At 41.4% G+C, this 18,255-nt stretch overlaps 1 protein-coding gene across 1 annotated transcript in view; it reads left to right on the top strand.

The window, feature by feature from the left end:
* acp1 (acid phosphatase 1) overlaps positions 1 to 18,054 on the top strand; it is a 47,404-nt gene extending 29,350 nt beyond the window's left edge. The window contains exons 4-6 of the mRNA XM_052025150.1: positions 10,989 to 11,050; positions 17,567 to 17,672; positions 17,835 to 18,054. Of these exons, the coding sequence (XP_051881110.1) occupies positions 10,989 to 11,050; positions 17,567 to 17,672; positions 17,835 to 17,912 (246 nt within the window). The 3' untranslated portion in view covers positions 17,913 to 18,054. The remainder of the gene's footprint in view (positions 1 to 10,988; positions 11,051 to 17,566; positions 17,673 to 17,834) is intronic.
* The last annotated feature ends 201 nt before the right edge of the window (positions 18,055 to 18,255 follow it).

The raw sequence follows: 18,255 nt of genomic DNA, 5'->3' as shown, positions 1-18,255 counted from the left end.
AGAAGGCTGTAAGAAGATAGCAAAGCATTTTCAGGTAGCCGTTTCCTCAGTTCGTAATGTAATTAAGAAATGACAGTTAACAGGAGCGGTAGAGGTCAAGTTGAGGTCTGGAAGACCAAGAAAACTTTCCGAGAGAACTGCTCGTAGGATTGCAAGAAAGGCAAATCAAAACCCCCGTTTGACTGCAAAAGACCTTCAGGAAGATTTAGCAGACACTCAAGATTTAGCAGACTCTGGAGTGGTGGTGCACGGTTCTGCTGTGCAGCGACACCTGCACAAATATGACCTTCATGGAAGAGTCATCAGAAGAAAACCATTCCTGCATCCTCACCACAAAATTTAGTGTCAGAAGTTTGCAAAGGAGCATCTAAGCAAGCCTGATGCATTTTGGAAACAAGTCCCGTGGACTGATGAAGTTAAAATAGAACTTTTTGGCAACAATGAGCAAAGGTATGTTTGGAGAAAAAAGGGTGCAGAATTTCATGAAAAGAACACCTCTCCAACTATTAAGCACAGGGGTGGATTGATCATGCTTTGGGCTTGTGTTGCAGCCAGTGGCATGGGGAACATTTCACTGGTATAGGGAAAAATGAATTGAATTAAATACCAGCAAATGCTGGAAGCAAACATCACACCATCTGTAAATAAAAAAAACCTGAAGATGAAAAGAGGATGGCTTCTACAACAGGATAACGATCCTAAACACTTCAAAATCCACAATGGATGACCTCAAGAGGCACAAGCTGAAAGTTTTGCCATGGCCCTCACAGTCCCCCAACCTAAACATCATCAAGAATCTGTGGATAGACCTCAAAAGAGCAGTGCATGCAAGACGGCCCAAGAATCTCACAGAACTAGAAGCCTTTTGCAAGGAAGAATGGGCAAAAATCCCCCAAACAAGAATTGAAAGACTCTTAGCTGGCTACAGAAAGCGTTTACAAACTGTGATACTTTCCCAAGGGGGTGTTACTAAGTACTGACCATGCAGGGTGCCCAAACTTCTGCTTCAGGCCCTTTTCCTTTTTTGTTATTTTGAAACTCAAAGATGGAAATAAAAAAGTAATCTTGCTTAAAATATTAAAGGAATGTGTCATCTTTAACTTTATGCCTTTTGGAAATCAGGTCATCTTTTACTCGCTTAGCTATTCACAGTAACAGAAATTTTGACCAGGGGTGCCCAAACTTTTACATGGCACTGTATATAGAACATAGAAAAACTACAGCACAATTCAGGCCCTTTGGCCCACAAAGCTGTGCCGATCATGTCCCTACCCTGGAAATTACTAGGCTGACCCATAGCCCTCTATTTTACTCAGCTCCATTTACCTATCCAACAGTCTCTTGAAAGACCTGTCGTATCCGCCTCCACCACCGTTTCCGGCAGCTCATTCCACGCACTCACCACTCTCTGAGTAAAAAAAATTTACCCCTGACATCTCTATATCTACTCCCCAGTACCTTAAACCTATGTCCTCTTGTGGCCACCATTTCAGCCCTGGGGAAAAGCCTCTGACTATCTACCCTATCAATACCTGTTATCATCTTATACATCTCAATCAGGTTCCCCCCTCATCCTCCGTCTCTCCAAGGAGAAAAGGCCGAGTTCCCTCAACCTGCTTTCATAAGGCATGCTCCGCATTCCAGGCAGCATCCTTGTAAGTCTCCTCTGCACCCTCTCTATGGCTTCCACATCATTCCTGTAGTGAGGCGACCAGAACTGAGCACAATACTCCAAGTGGGGTCTGACCAGGGACCTATACAGCTGCAACAATACCTCTCGGCTCCTCAGTTGAATTCCCCGATTGATGAAGGACAATACACCATATGCCTTCTTAACCACAGTCAACCTGCACAGCCGCTCTGAGCGTCCTATGGACTCAGACCCCAAGATCCCTCTGATCCTCCACACTGCCAAGAGTCCTACCATTAAGACTATATTCCGCCAATATATTTGACCTACCAAAATGAACCACTTCACACTTAGCTGGGTTGAACTGCATCTGCCACTTCTCAGCCCAACTCTGCATCCTATCTATGTCCTTCTGTTACCTCTGACAGCCCTCCAAACTATACACAACACCCCCAACCTTCATGTCATCCGCAAACTTACTAACCCACCCCTCCACTTCCTCATCCAAGTCATTCATAAAAATCACAAAGAGTAAGGGTCCCAGTACAGATCCCTGAGGTACACCACTGGTCACTGACCTCCACTCAGAATATGACCCTTCAACAACCACTCTTTGCCTTCTGTGGGCCAGCCAGTTCTGGATCCACACTGCAATGTCCCCTTGGATCCCATGTCTCCTCACCTTCTCCATAAGCCTCGTGTGGGGTACCTTATCAAATGACTTGCTGAAATCCATATACACTACATCTACTGCTCTCCCTTCATTGATGTGCTTAGTCACATCTTCAAAAAATTCAATCAGGTTCGTAAAACAGGACCTGCCCTTGACAAAGCCATGCTGACTATTCCTAATCATATTATACCCCTCCAAATGTTCATAAATCCTGCCCCTCAGGATCTTCTCCATCAGCTTACCAACCACTGAGGTAAGACTCACTGGCCTATAATTCCATGGGCTATCCCTACTCCCCTTCTTGAATAAGGGAACAAGATCCGCAACCCTCTGAATATATACTGAATTATTTTGGTAATTGGTTCATATGTAATGAGATGTAGTGAAAAGCTTTGTTTGCATGCCATCCAAACAGATTGTTGGTTGGAGCATTGATTATAACAGTCAGGAAGTCATGTTGCAGCTATATAAAACTTTAATTAGGCTGCACTTGGAATATTGTGTGCATTTCTGGTCATTCCCATTATGGGAAGGATCAGGAGGCTTTGGAAAGGGTGCAGAAGAGGTTTACCAGGGTGCTGCCTGGATTAGAGGGTATGAGCTCCAAGGAGAGGTTGAATGAACTTGAGTTGTTTTCTCTGGAGTGCTGGAGGCTGAGGAGAGACCTGATAGAAGTTTAAAAGATTATGAGAAGCATAGATGTGATAGACAGTCAGAAACTTTCCAAGGGTAGAAATGTCAAGTACTAGAGGACATGCATTTAAGGTGGGAGGGGGAAAGTTTAAAGGAGATGAGCAAGGCAAGCTTTTCCACACAGAATGTGGTAGGTCCCTGGAACGTGCTGCAGAGGGAGCAGTGGAAGGCAGATATTATAGTAGCATTTAAGAAGCTGTTGGATAGACACCATGAATATGCAGAGACTGGAGGGATATTGATAACGTACCTGAAGAGATTTAGTTTAATTCAACACTGTTCGGCACAGACATTGTGGGCCGAAGGACCTGTTCCTGTGCTGTAATGTTCTATCAATTCCAGACATAAGTACATCAAGGTAGTACAAAAGGAAAAACAATACCAGGATATAGTGCTAGGACTCAACACCTCCCTCTGTAACTGGATCCTTGATTTTCTAACAAGCAGACCGCAATCAGTGAGGATAGGCAGCAATACTTCAGACACGATTATTCTCAACACTGGTGCCCCATAAGGCTGCGTCCTCAGCCCTCTACTCTACTCACTATACACTCATGACTGTGTGGCCAGATTCTGCTCTAACTCCATCTACAAGTTTGCAGATGATACCACCGTTGTAAGCTCGTAGTCTCAAACAGCGATGAGTCGGAGTACAGGAAGGAGATAGAGAGCTTAGTGGAATGGTGTCATGACAACCTTCCTCAATGTCAAACAAAACAAAGAGCTGGTCATTGACTTCAGGAAAGGGGGTGGTGTACGTGCACCTGTCTACATCAATGGTGCTGAGGTCGAGAGGGTTGAAAGCCTGTCCTGGTCAAATCACGTAGGTGCCACGGCCAAGAAAACTCACCAGCGCCTCTACTTCCTCAGGAGGCTAAAGAAATTTGGTTTGTCCCCTTTGACTCTCACCAACTTTTACCGATGCACAATAGAAAGCATCCTATCTGGATGTATCACGGCTTGGTACTGCAGCTGCTCTGCCCAAGACCGCAAGAAACTGCAAAGAGTTGTGGGCAGAGCCCAGCGCATCACGAACACCAGCTTCCCCTCCTTGGACTCTGTCTTTACCTCTCATTGTCTTGGTGTAGCAGCCAGCAAAATCAAAGACCCCACCCACCTGGGACATTCACTTTTCTCTCCTTTTCCATCGGGTAGCAGATACAGGAGCCTGAGGGCATGTACCACCAGACTTGAGGACAGCTTCTACCCCACTGTGATAAGACTATTGAATGGTTCCCTTATACAATGAGATGGACTATGACCTCACGATCTACCTTGTTGTGACCTTGCACCTTATTGCACTGCACTTTCTCTGTAGCTGTGACACTTTACTCTGTACTGTTACTGTTTTTACCGGTACTACATCAATGCAGTCTGTACTAACTCAATGTAACTGCACTGTGTAATGAATTGACCTGTACGATCGGTTTGTAAGACAAGCTTTTCACTGTACCTCAGTACAAGTGACAATAATAAACCAATACCAATGCAGTTATAGAGAAAGTGCAGTGCAGGCAGACAAATATGGTGCAAGGGTCATGATGAAGTAGATTGAAAGATTAAGAGTTCCTGTCAATCTCTTTGACCACAGAGATTATTGGTTAGGTGAACTTCACAAAGTTGATAAAGACATGAAAGCTAGTCAATTCAAGGAAGAGAATAGTGATACCCTGAAGTATATTAACATTACAAAGGAAGAGGTGTTTGCCGTCTTGAAGTGCATAAAGGCAGATACATCCTCAATGCCTGACTACATGTATCGTAAGACGTGGGAAGCAAGGGAAGAGATTGCTTCCCACGTCTTAGATATTTGACAGAGATATTTGTATCTACGTTAGCTGGGGGGGGGGGGGGGGGCAGGGGGGGGGGGTGCGATACCAGAAGTTTGGAGGGTAGCTAATGTTGTGCTTTTATTTAAAACAGCTGTAGGAAAAAGCTAGGGAACTGAAGGCCAGTGAGACTTGCATCACTGGTGGGAAAGTTACTGGAAGGGATTCTGGGAGATAGGATTTATTTGCATTTGGAAAGGTAAAGACTTCCTATATGTGACAGATGTAAGTCGAAGGTGGCTTCCCTGACACATGTTTTGGTCCTGCCCTCTTTGGAAAAATATTGGAAAGACATTTTTAAACATTATTTCAACTGTATTGAATATTGATTTACAACCTCACCCATTCACTGCAATTTTTGGGCTACCAATGATGGAATCTGGCCACTTATCTGCTGCTGCTTGTCATATGACTTGCCTTTGTTACATTAATGGCCAAGCGATCCATTTTGTTTAAAATGGAAGGATCCAATACCCCCTACTACTTTTCAGTGGTTTTCTCAAACTATATCATGTTTAAACTTAGAAAAAATTAGGAGTGGCGCTGTTGATTCTTCGCTTAAATTTGAGGAAGTTTGGAGACCATTCATTCAATATTTTCATATGATGTAGATCCCTTTTTAATGATCTTTGAACTTAGAGGAGCGGAGTTGATGACATAATGCTCTTTGTTCGAGAAATATCAGTCCAGTTTTTTTTCTTTTGAAATTTTTTTTTAGTTTGGTTCGATTTATTACTTAAAATTTTCTTTCGATTTGGGTTTTTTTAATGCAATAAATCTTTTTCTTTCCCTTTTTGATTTTTTTTGTAATATATTCGCTTACCAACAGACCGTGGGGCCTCGAACATATTTTTTATTCTTTATGATTATATATGTCATGATTGACCTCCCGATCTCTTTGTATCACGTGTATTGTCACCGATGTTATATGTATTAATTTGAAAATTAATAAAAAGATTGAAAAAGAAAGGTAAAGACTGATTAGGGATAGTCAGCATGGCTTTGCTCGTGGGAGATCATTTCTCATAAATTTGGTTTTCTTCAGGAGATGACGAAGAAGATTGACAAGGGTAGGGCAGTGGACGTTGTCCACATTGACTTTTGCAAGGCCTTTGACAAGGTGCTACGTGATGGGCTGGTCCAGAAGGTTAGAATTCATGGGATCCAGGATGAGATAGCAACTGAATACAAAATTGGCAAAATTGACTTTTGATTTTGGAGACCTGTAACTAGTGGTGTGCTGGTGGGCTCAATGCCAAGTCCTTTATTGTTCATCATTTATATTAATAATTTGGAAGAGAATGTAGATGGCATGATTAGTAAGTTGTCAGACGACACCACAGTTGGTGATATTGCGGACAGTGAGGAAGGTTGTCTAAGGTTCTAGATTAACTGAGAATGTGGGCAAGGGAATGGCTGATGGAAATTAACTTGTACAAGTGTAAAGTTGTACATTTTGTTAAGTTAAATTCTACCAGGACCTACACAGTGAATGGCAGGGCCCTGTTGAGTGTTGGTGAACGGCAAGACCTCAGGACACAAGCACATAGTTCCCTGAAAGTGGCAACACTGGTAGACAGAGTCGTGAAGGCAGTGTGGGGCACGCTTGCCTTCATTGGCCAATGCACTGAGTATAGGAGTTGGGACATCGTGTTGTAGTTGTACAAATCGCTGGACAGTCCACACATGGAGTATTGTGTGCAATTCTGATTGCCATGTGCTAGGAATGATATGATTAAACTGGAGAGGGTGCAGAAAAGATTCACAGGAGTGTTGCCAGGACAGGAGGGCTTAAGTTATAAGCAAGGATTGGATAGGCTGGGGCTATTTTTCTTTGAGCGAAGGAGGTTGAGAGGTGACCTTAAGATTTAGACAAGTAAAGATAGGGTAGATAGTCTTTTTTCCCAGTGTGGGGGTATCTAAACCTGGAGGGCATAGGTTTAAGGTGAGAGGGGAAATATTCAAAAGGGATTGAATTTCTCACAGAAGGTGATAGGTACATGGAACAAGCTACCAGAGGAGGTGGTAAAGGCAAGTACAGTTATAACATTTAAAAGACATTTGGACAGGTTCATGGATAGGAAAGATTTAGAGGGAAGTGGGCCAAACACAGGTAAATCAAATTAACATTGATAGGCATTTGGCGTGGATAAGTTTGTCTGAAAGGCCTGTTGCTGTGCTTTATAACTCTGAATCTAAATAAACTAAATGGCTTTAGATTATCACAAGTCTAGTGAAGAAGGAAAAATCCATAAGTGCAATGTAGTGAACTTTTCTTAGAAAATGGTTGAATTTGGTTGAAAGTTTAAGGCTTAACAAATAATAAAATGGGAAAGCCTACTAATGTTTGACTCACTACTTTTAAGTTTTTGCTTAGCTACCACTCTTCATGTTATTTTATTTTGTTCCTTTTTTTTTACCATTGCTTCTCTCACGGTGAGAGACTCCTACTTGAATACTTCCAGGACATTTAAGAATTTCTTCTTGAGGAAAGAAGGTAAACTTAACTGTGCAGCCTTCTGCAGTTTTAAAAAAAACTAGCTGCAATTCTGTGCTCTATTTGGGCCTTCAGTGGTGCCCATCCTCAACCTAGTTTGAGAACTGTGTACTAGGCACAGCATGTTTTCAGTGCAAAAAATATAGGCATCACAAAGTCCTTGAGCATGACTGAAATTTCCATCTGGAGTTACCAATCAAAACTAATGGTACCTTGCCGGTACACTAATCCAGCGTGCCCATTAGTGTGCACTAAAATGTATAGTCATGACTTTCTTGTGGTGGAAGGTTGTTTTTTCTGATTGGAAGTCTGACTAATACTGTACCACAGGGATCAGCACTGAGACCCTTGTTGTTAGTTATCTATTAACGACATGGATGTGAATGTAGGAAATACGATTAGTAAGTTTGCAGATGACTTGAAAATTGATGGCATCATGGATAGCGAGGAAGGTTGACTAAGGCTTAGCAGCAGGAAATAGATTAGTTGCAAATTGGAGCATCGGCAGGTGAAATTTAATCCCAGCCAGGGCGAGGTATTGCATTTTGTGAAGTCAAATCGTTGATAAGCTTGTCAAATGTTGATAAGCAGAGAATCCTAAGGATTCAAGTCTGTAGTTCCCTGAAAGCGACAAGACAGGTGGAGACAAAGGCATATGAAATGCTTGCCTTCGTAGGTCAGAGCATAGAATATAAAATATGGGAAGGTATCTTGCAACTTTACAAAACACTGGTTAGATTGCATTTGGAGTATTGTGTTCAGTTCTCATTGCTAGCCTATAGGAACGGTGTGGTTGTATTGGAGAGAATGCAGAAGAAATTTTGTGCAAGGTTGCCTGGATTGGAGGACTTCAATTATGGAGAGAGATTGGATAGGCTGGACTTGTTTTCCCTGCAGTGATGAAGGGGGGAGGTGACCTGATAGAAATATATAAAGTTATGAGAGGCGTAGATAGGGTAGATGGTCAAAATCTTTTAACCATGGTAGGGGTATCAAAAACAAGAAGGCAGAGGTTTAAGATGAGAGGTAGAAGTTGCATTTTGGGAAGACAAATGAGGGTAGGACTTTCGCAATGAGAGGTAGAGCCCTGGGGAGTCATGGTGTCATACAGCATGGAAACAGATCCTTCCACCTAACTGGTCTATGGCGACCAAGGTGCCCCACCCAAGCTAGTTCCATTTGTCCCTGTTTGGCCCATAACGTTCTAAACTTTTCCTATCCATGCACCTGTCCAACTGTCTTTTATACATTGTTATTGTACCTGCCACAACCACTTCCTCTGGCAGCTCATTCCACATACGTACCACCCACTGTAATTTAAAAAAGAAAGCCCCTCAAGTGCAGTGAATATAGGAAGTTAGGAAAGAAATGAAAGAGCAGGGCCTCAAGGGTAGTAAACTCTGGATTACTCCCAGTGCCATGTGCTAGTGAGGGTAGGAACAGAAAGTTAAGTTAGAGCAGATGAATTCATGGCTGAGTAGCTGGGGCAGGGTTTCAGGTTTCTGAATCATTGGGACCCCTTATGGGGCAGGGGTGACCTGTACAAGAGAGGTGGGTTACACCTTTACTGGAGGGGAACCAATATCCTGGCAAGGAGGTTCACTGCTGTGTCCTGGGAGGGTTTAATTTAGGTTGGCAGGGGGATGGGAATCAAACACCAGTTCACTGTTGTGAGTGAGGAAACAGATCTGGGGTCTCTAAGCAAGGACTCTGAACACAGTCTGGCAGGCAAGGATTTATTTACAAAAGAAAAGCGTGGGAAAATGGTAACGGGAGTAACATGCAAAGGCGCACGGTTTTCGCGAGTGTGGGAAAATCGCATCGTGGATAAAACACACACACACACCCACACCACCCCCCCCCCCCCCCCCCCCCCCCCCCCCGAACTAGGCGCACACAATCAAGGAAAAACAACTCGATACCCGCTACCCCTTGACTCAGTGCAGGCACGGGTCTATGCTACTAGGGACACTAACTAAAGCGCTCCCAACCCTTAAGCAGTGTGCACCTCACTAATGATTTCTCCAGTACTGTTCCACAGTACTCAGCCTAGAGTGAAGCAGGGTGATCCCTCGAAGCTGGCAAAGAGAAAGAGCTGAGCACATGTGACGCCTTTTCTAGTGCTGGAGGGCTGGGGGGTCTAGTCCAGGTAATTTACAAAGGCCAATGGCTCGGTGCCAGCAAGGACTAATCAATTACAAAGGCCAATGGCCCGACGCCAAGTGCAAAGGTACTTAAAGGGACCAATGGTCAAGTGTGCGCTGATGGGTGGGGCAGGGCCACACCTTGATTGGCAGTGGTGTGTCTTCCGACCAGGTAGTGGGCAGTGCTGTCACGTGACAGGAACGACCCTCCACGATACAGTCACAGAATGGAGGGATTGGAGCTCAGTTAGATGGCGTGAGCAGCAATACTGTAAGGAAGGATAGGCAGGAGCTAGGGTCTATAAATAACATGACATATGGATTAAGATGTGTTTATTTCATTTCAAGGAGTATTAAGATTAAGGGCAATGAACTCAGAGCATGGATCAGTATGTGGAACTATGATGAAGCAATTAGGGAGACCTGGTTGAGAGAGGGACAGGACTGTATGCTTTATGTTCCAAGGTTTAGATGTTTTAGAAGAGATAGGGAGGGAAGTATAAGAGGGGGAGGGGTTGCATTACTAGTCAGGAACACTATCACAGCTGCACTCAGAGGAAGAAATGGAGGGTTCATCAACTGAATCTATATGGGTAGAACTCAAAAATAAGAAAGGTGCCATCACTGATGGGTTTGTACTATAGATCCCCAAATAGCCATGAGGACACTGAGGAGCAGATGTGCAGGCAGATTATGGAAAGGAGCAAAAACAACAGGGTTATCATTGTGGGTGGCTTCAACTTCCCCAATATAGACTGCAAACTCCTCAGTGCAAAATGGGGAAGAATTTGTTAGGTGTGTCCAAGAGGGTTTCTTGAAGCAGTATGTGATTCGTCCAACCAAAGGGGAAGCTATACTAGATCTTGTACTGGGGAATGAGCCTGGCCAGGTGACTGACCTTTCAGTGAGTGAACACTTGGGAAAATGGTGATCACAGCTCCTTAAACTGAAAGATAGCTATGAATAGGATAAGAGTGGACCTTGAAGGAAAGTATTAAATTGGGAGAGGGCAAATTATGAGGGCATCAGACAGCAGCTATGGAGAGTTACTTGGAACAGCTGTTTTTGGGCAAATCCACATCTGATGTGGAGGTTGCTTAAAGACCAGCTGTCTGTTGGCAGATGGGATCCCTAGTTAATGTCTGGTCTCAAAGTGCAGCTCCAGGAATGATGAACTCCCTCTACAGTGCACAGCACTAAAATCTTACCTGGTCTTTGAATACATGACTTTTGACTCATGACGAGAGTGGTGTGACTGACCCAAGGCTGCTTCTAAAGAACTATTACATAATCGTATGCATAACATTGTACTACTTTGGCTACCAACAACGCAGAATAGTTTAAAATTAATTTTCGATGACCAGTTGGTTTAAATGATTATATAACTATATGACTGAATCAAAGGTTATTTCAGCAGAGCAGCATAGCTTCTGGTAATTGTAATAAAATGTTAATTATTCAATTACTACATGTAATAATCTGATGATTAAAATAAAACCGATGTAATATTTTTAAATTCTAGGTAACCAAGAATGATTTTGTAACATTTGATTTTATGCTTTGCATGGATGAAAGCAATTTGAGGTGAGTCAAATAATATTTTTAACAATTGCCCTGGTTTTAAGCAGGTAGTTTGACAAAGGTAGTTTCAAAATATTTCCTGGCATTAAATGATTTGGACTTTGTGTACATCAATTATTCCTTCTCTGCTAATCATAATAGGCACATCACCATTAGTTATCGTTAAAGTTTCCTTGCAGTACTAGATCTCAACAGTAGTATTTCCCTACCTGTAAATCTGTTCGAAATTTTCCTTAAGATCATTCTAAAAGCTCAACATAAAAGAGGATGTTGTGCAGGTAGTGAAAGGGATTATCATTCATGTAGAACTTTATGAATTATTTAGATTTCAAAACTAAATTATAATCTTTCCATCCTCCCTGAAAACCTGTTTTCATGGTGCATGTGCTGATATTGTTCTGTTTACTTAATGTAATATATTGCCCAAATTTTCCAATACAAGCTAATGGGATGAAAATCACCTGTCATGCCCAACTGTAAATTGCTTAAAAATTTAACCTTTTATGTGGCTGGTTTTGGTCCTTTTTTGCAGAGGATGCAAAAAAAGCTACACACGTTTACTTGTGGTTTGACAATTACTTGATTTTTTTCATCTTCTGGACAATGGAATTGGATTTATTCCAGTGGAATTTTACATATGAAAGTATGAATTAGGAGCAGGAGTTGGCCACTTGGCCCTTTGAGCTTGCTTTGCAATTCAATAAGATCATGACTGATCTAATTGTAGCCTCAACTTTGCACTACTGCCTACTCCAGTAACTCCTCAACTTATTAAGAATCTCGTCCTTAATACTGCCCTTTGAGGAAGAGAGTTACAAAGTCTTACAACCCTCAGAGAAAAATTCACCTCATCTGTCTCTTAAATGGGTGGTCACTTTATTTTTAAGCTCTGATCCCTGGTTCTAGATTCTCAAACAGGAGGAAACATCCTGTTCACATCCATCCTGTCAAGACCCCAATGGATCTAATATGTTTCAATCAAGTCCCATTCTTTTAAAATCCAGTGGATACAAGCCCAGTCTGTCCAAACTTTATTTCTAAAGACAACCAGCCATTTTGGGTATTATTCTCATAAACCTTCTCTGAACTCATTGCAACACAATTAGCATTGTTCCTTTAAATAAGAAGGCCAATGTACTTCAGATATGGTCTTCAGAAGTACTTCAGATATGGTCTCATCAGTGCCCTTTACAACTGAACTCTCAAGTTTTGTATTTAATTTCCCCCAGCACTAAACAATGATGTTCTGTTAGCTTTTCTTATTACAAGCTGTAGCTGCATACTAGAGTTCTGCAAATCATGCACCAGGACACCTAGATCCCTCTGCATTTCAGAGTTTTGAAATCTCTTGCCCTTTAAGTCATATATGCCTTTTTATTCTTTTTACCAAAGTGATTGATTTCACATTTTCCCACATTGTATTCCATTTGCCAGATCTTTGCCTACTCACTTATCTAAATCCTGTTATATGCTTCTTATATCATCACAACTTACTTCCCTTCTTCTCTTGTCATCAGCAAATTTAGCCACCATCTCTTCAGTTTCTTCATCCAAGTCATCTATATAAAGTTGAGATCCCAGACCTTTGATACCGTGCTAGTTAAATCTTGTCAACCTGAAAAAGACTGTTTATGCCAATGTTCTCTTTGCTTTTAGCCAGCCAGTCTTCTCTCCATGCCAATGTGTTACTTCCTATACCACAAGGTTTTATTTTCAGCTTTAGCACCTTATCAAATGTCTTCTGGAAATCCTAGTGTCCACAAGTTCCCCTTTATATACAGCACAGGTGACATCCTTTAAGGACTCCAATAATTTGGTCATATTTCCCTTGCATAAAACTCTGTTGAATTTGCCTGACTATCTCAATTTTTTCCAAGTGCCTTACTATAATGCCAGAATCAAAGAGCCATAGAGTCATACAGTGAAGGTCCTTTGGCCAACCATACTTTTATTAATACCATTTAACAGCGCTTGATCCATAAGCTTCCATCACTTGACATTTCAAGTGCTCATCCAGATGCTTCTTAAATGGGAAAGGACTGACCTTCAGCACCACCTTGGGCTGTGTCTTCCTGATTGCAACCACCCTCTTGTTGAAAAAAATCCTTTTCAGATCCCTTCTAAGCTTCTTCCTTCTTGCCTTATACTTGGGTCCTCTGGTTTTGGACATCTCAGTTATGGGGATAAGTTTCTCACTGTCCAACAATCTATGCCTCTCGTGAGGAAAAGTTTCTTACTATCTACGCCTCTCATAATTTTGTAAACCCCTATCAGATCCCTTCTTCAGGCTCCTCTGCTCCAAGGAAAACAGGCCCAGCCTATCCATAGATGCCTCATAACTGAAACATTCCATCCCAGGCAACATCCTGCTGAATCGACTCTGCACCCTCACCAGTACAATCACGTTCTTCCTATAGTCATAGTGTAAGAGCACAAGTCAGCACAGAAACAGGCCCTTCGGCCCAACTGGCCCATGCTGACCACAGCATCCTCCTTGCTAGTCCCAGTTGCCCACGTTTAGCCCATAGCCCTCCAAGCCCTTCCCCTCTATATACCTATCCAAATGCAACTTAAATGTTGCAGATATACCCACCTCAACCACTTCCTCTGGCAGCTCATTCCAGGTACTCACTATGCTCTGTTTAAAGAAGTTGCCTCTCAGCTCTCTTAAATCTCACCACTTTTATCTTGTATCTGTGCTCTCTAGTTTTGGACTCCCCAGTCCTGGAGAAAAGACTATGACCTTATCCATACCCCTCATGATTTTATAAACTTTTATGAGGTCACCCCTTATTCTCCTATATTCCATGGAGTAGAGATCCAGCATGGCCAACCTCTCCCTATAACTCAGGCCTTTTAGTCCAGTTAGCATCCTTGTAAATCTCTTCTGCACCTTCTCCAGCTTGACAATGTCTTTTCCTATAACAGGGCGACCAAAACCATACACAACACTCCAAGTGTGGCCTCACCAATGACTTGTATAACTGCAACATAATGTCCCTACTCCTAAATTTGACGCCCTGACTGATGAAGGCAAGCATGCTAAATGCCGCCTTTACCACCCTGTCTACTTGCATGGACGCTTTCAGTGAACTGTGCACTTGTACTCCCAGGTTCCTCTGTTCCACAACACTCATCAGTGCCCTGCATAGGTATACTATGCATAGGTAGGACACTGTATAGATCCTACCCTGGTTTGAATGTCCAAAATGCATCACCTCGCACTTATCTAAGTTGAAATCCATTTGCCATTCCTCAGCCCATTTCCTGAACTGACCACTATCTCTTTGCAATTCATTGTAACCTGCTTCACTATCAACAAGTTCACCTAATTTAGTATCATCAGCAAACTTGCTAATCATGCCATGTGCATTCATATACAAATTATTCACATACATAACGAATAACAGAGGTCCCAACAATGACCCCTGGAGCACCCCACTAGTCACAGGCCTCCAGTCGGAGAATCAACCTTCAACCATCACCCTCTGCTTCCTATCATTTGAGCCAATTCTGAATTCACCTCGCTGGCTCCCCTGAATCCCATGCGACCTAACCTTCCAGATCAGCCTGCCATGTGAGACCTTGTCAGAGGCCTTGCTAAAGTCTATAGGGACAACATCCACTGCCCTACCTTCATCTATCCCCTTAGTTACCTTTTCAAAAAAACTCCAAAAGATTGGTCAGACTTGACCTCCCACACACAAAACCATGTTGACTATTTCTGAAGAGGCTTTGACTATTCAAGTGATGATGGATCTTATCCCTCAGCATTCCCTCCAGTAACTTCCCTACAACCAAAGTCAGGCTCACCGGCCTATAGTTCCCTGGCCTGTCTTCCCTCCAGTCTTCTGGAACTTTGCCAGTAACTAACGACAAAGCAAATATCTCTACAAAGGCCTCTGCAATTTCCCTGACTTCCCATAAGGTCCAGGGGTGCACTTGGTCAGGTCCTGGGGATTTGCCCACCTTAATGTGCTTCAAGGCTGTAAATGCCTCCTTCCTCATAATATGCATATGACCCAAGAAGTGTGGCAAGCAGAACTGCATGTGAATATTCCACTGTGGTCTAATCAAGTTTTTATAAAATTGTATGAAGACCTCACTGCTATGCCCCAGCTAATGAAGACAAACATGCCCCAGCTATGCCCCAGCTAATGAAGACAAACATCCTGTGTGCCTACTTCATGCTCTACGTATGTGTGCTGCAACTTTTTATAACTTATAACATTGTTCCTATGCCAAATTGGCTGTAGTTCCCTTTTCTGCTCCCCTCCCTTTTTGAATAAAGGAGTTGCATTTGCTATTTTCCAATCAAACAAAACCTTCACTGAGTTCAGGGAATTTTAGAAACTTAAAATCAACACATCATCACCCTCACTAGCCACTTTTGAGGCCCACAGGTGGTCCATCAGGACCTGGGTACTTTTCGGTCTATAGCTCCAACAATTTGCTCAGGACTGCTTCACTGATGATCTGAAGCTCACTTCTGATTTATATCTGAAGTTCAGGAACACTTTATAAGCAAAGCTTCTTGAATTTGTAACCCAGAAAGTCTTTCCATTAATGGAACCAGCCTGATTTTCATTCTACTGAAATTTGGCACTGAACATGAAAGTCAGGTCACTGTGCTGCCACCTAGTTTCCTCTGAAGTTCAGGAACACTTTATAAGCAAAGCTTCTTGAATTTGTAATCCAGAAAGTCTTTCCATTAATGGAACCAGCCTGATTTTCATTCTATTGAAATTTGGCACTGAACATGAAAGTCAGGTCACTGTGCTGCCACCTAGTTTCCACAAAATATGATTGATTCTACAGTTTAGAACACTTTTGCCATACCTTGCCATACCTTGTTAACTTTTCATTGTAACTGAATGGTGAGCCTAACACTGAGATGCTGTTTTAAGAGAATGGCTGAGTAACATTTGTTGATCTGCAACATTGATATTACGGTATATAACCGTGGATGTTCCCTTACCTGATTTGCAATAAAAGACAACCGTTATTATCTTGAGCATTATTGTGATGTGATAGTCTGAATACAATAAAGTGTCACTATGCAACATGCACTATTGTAATATGCATTCAGTATGTAGAGGGAGACACAGTGGTTTACTAGATCACCAACTTGGGGAAAGCCCAAAAATTTAATTTTAAAAATTAAACACGGGTTTGTTTTCTGTCTGATAGGGTAACATGAAGGAGGTAGTTTTTAAAAAAAGAACAATAAATTGAGCTCATGATTTGTTGCATTGTGAGACAATTTTCATGGGTATATTTAAATTATCACCATCCACAAGCAAAACTCCAACGATGCATCAATGCTTGGATCAGTCTCTATGTGTAGAAGAAAGTCTTAGTGACCCCGAATTGAAACTGCAAATTATTCAGGGCAGTGATGGCTTCTTTCCACCGTGCTTTGCAGTTTGGTGCTCATGATTACGGTTGGAATGTAAGAGAGGCTCTATCAGGGGAGGGGGCAATTCATCCGTTTTGCAGATTGTAGATATTGCATGCATATAGACATCCCCAGGCTGACGATTCCTTGAAGATTTGGGGAGTGACAGGATGTGCAAATGTGATGCTAACAGCCTTTCATATGAACAGAGGTTGTATGCTTCTCCTTAAAAAAAATATTGAAATTTGATCTGAAGAGAATTAATACTTTACTTTTATGATTCTTCATAGTTCATTAATTTCAGGAGTAATATCTAACAATGTAATCTAAGACTGGTCACTGCAATGCAGATTCCAACTAGACAACATCTCATTTATTGCCTGGCAGTGGCCTGAGTAAAATTTCAATAGCCCTTGGGGGGGGGGGAATACTCTGTACAAGTCTCTTTAAAAGAAAAGGTGCATAATGCTGCCCCCCCCAAAGAAATACATGCTTAGAGTGGTGAATCTTTACAAGTCTAATCCATTTTCAGTGATGTGAAGATGTATTTTCTGTGCAATATTAAATGGAAGGAATGTGAAACTACAGCTCCCATGTAGTTTTGCTATATATCATTTTACAATCATGTCTGTTGCTAAAGCCAGGTGTACACTATCTGTTTAACACAAGTGCAAAATGGAAATCATTTTGCATCAGTCCTAAACTTGCCATGTAAAGTGACTGAAAGTGATGATCCTAACATTTGTATTTCAGCCAAATTAGATGTATATGTGATTAATCAAGTGATTAATCACATAATCAATGTGATTAATCAATGACTTTTTCTCTTAAGCACTTTATTCAGCAATTAAGTGTTAAGAATAGGATTTTACAACTATCACCTGGATTTGAAACTGTATTTCAATGTCCTTAAACAATTACTAGTGGTTTCAGGAAGCCTTTCATAATGTCACATATTAAATAAATAAATGATTTAATTGAAAGAATATCCATCTTTAATGTTTGTTAAGCAGGTGTACTGAGTTCCATGTGACCGTGGAAGAATTTATGTATTGTGATTATTAAAATGATTCACATAAAATTTGTGGAACAAACCTAGTTCATGTTTGATAAATTTACAGAGATTTAAAAGCAATGGCTAGAAAAGTAAAGAATCCAAAGTCCAGCATACAACTACTTGGATCATATGATCCACAGAAGAAGCGTATTATACAAGATCCCTACTATGTAAGTAGTAGAAGCTTTGAATTTATTTTTGTGTATACATAATTTACAAATGTGGCAAAATTTACATTTTCAAAGCTTTAATTGGAAGCACATTTATTCTTCAATACCCTCTTGTGTTTGTTTTGGAGATTTTGTTTATCCTATTTTGTTTCTCGTTCCCAGGGAAATGAAGCAGATTTTGAAGAAGTGTACCAGCAGTGTTTAAGATGTTGCACAGCATTCCTGGAGGCTACTACTTAATTATGCTAAGGAAAAGTTACTTTTATCATGTATTAGAAAAAACAATATCCATTGATTATGAACTTACCAACATCATTGGTTTCAAACTTACAGAACTAATTGCTGGAAATTAAATTAAATATTTAAAATTATTGGCTATAAATGTTTCAATGTTCTTGTTTGCTCTGTAGTAAGTAGACAAAAATGATATTCATCCACACAAACTTTAAAAAGGCAGAAGTCGCATTGAAAATTGTAATTGGTCTTTTGTCATGAATTTTCAATGAGGGACATTTCAGGGAAATATGACATGGTGCTATAGAATTAATGTTCTTATGGTGGATAGTTTAAATGTGTTTAAGAA

This window comes from Pristis pectinata, chromosome 10 (assembly GCF_009764475.1).
Source record: "Pristis pectinata isolate sPriPec2 chromosome 10, sPriPec2.1.pri, whole genome shotgun sequence".
Lineage (NCBI taxonomy): Eukaryota > Metazoa > Chordata > Chondrichthyes > Rhinopristiformes > Pristidae > Pristis > Pristis pectinata.
The sequence above is the reverse complement of the archived record's forward strand: the minus strand, read 5'-3'. Positions and strand labels throughout refer to the sequence as shown.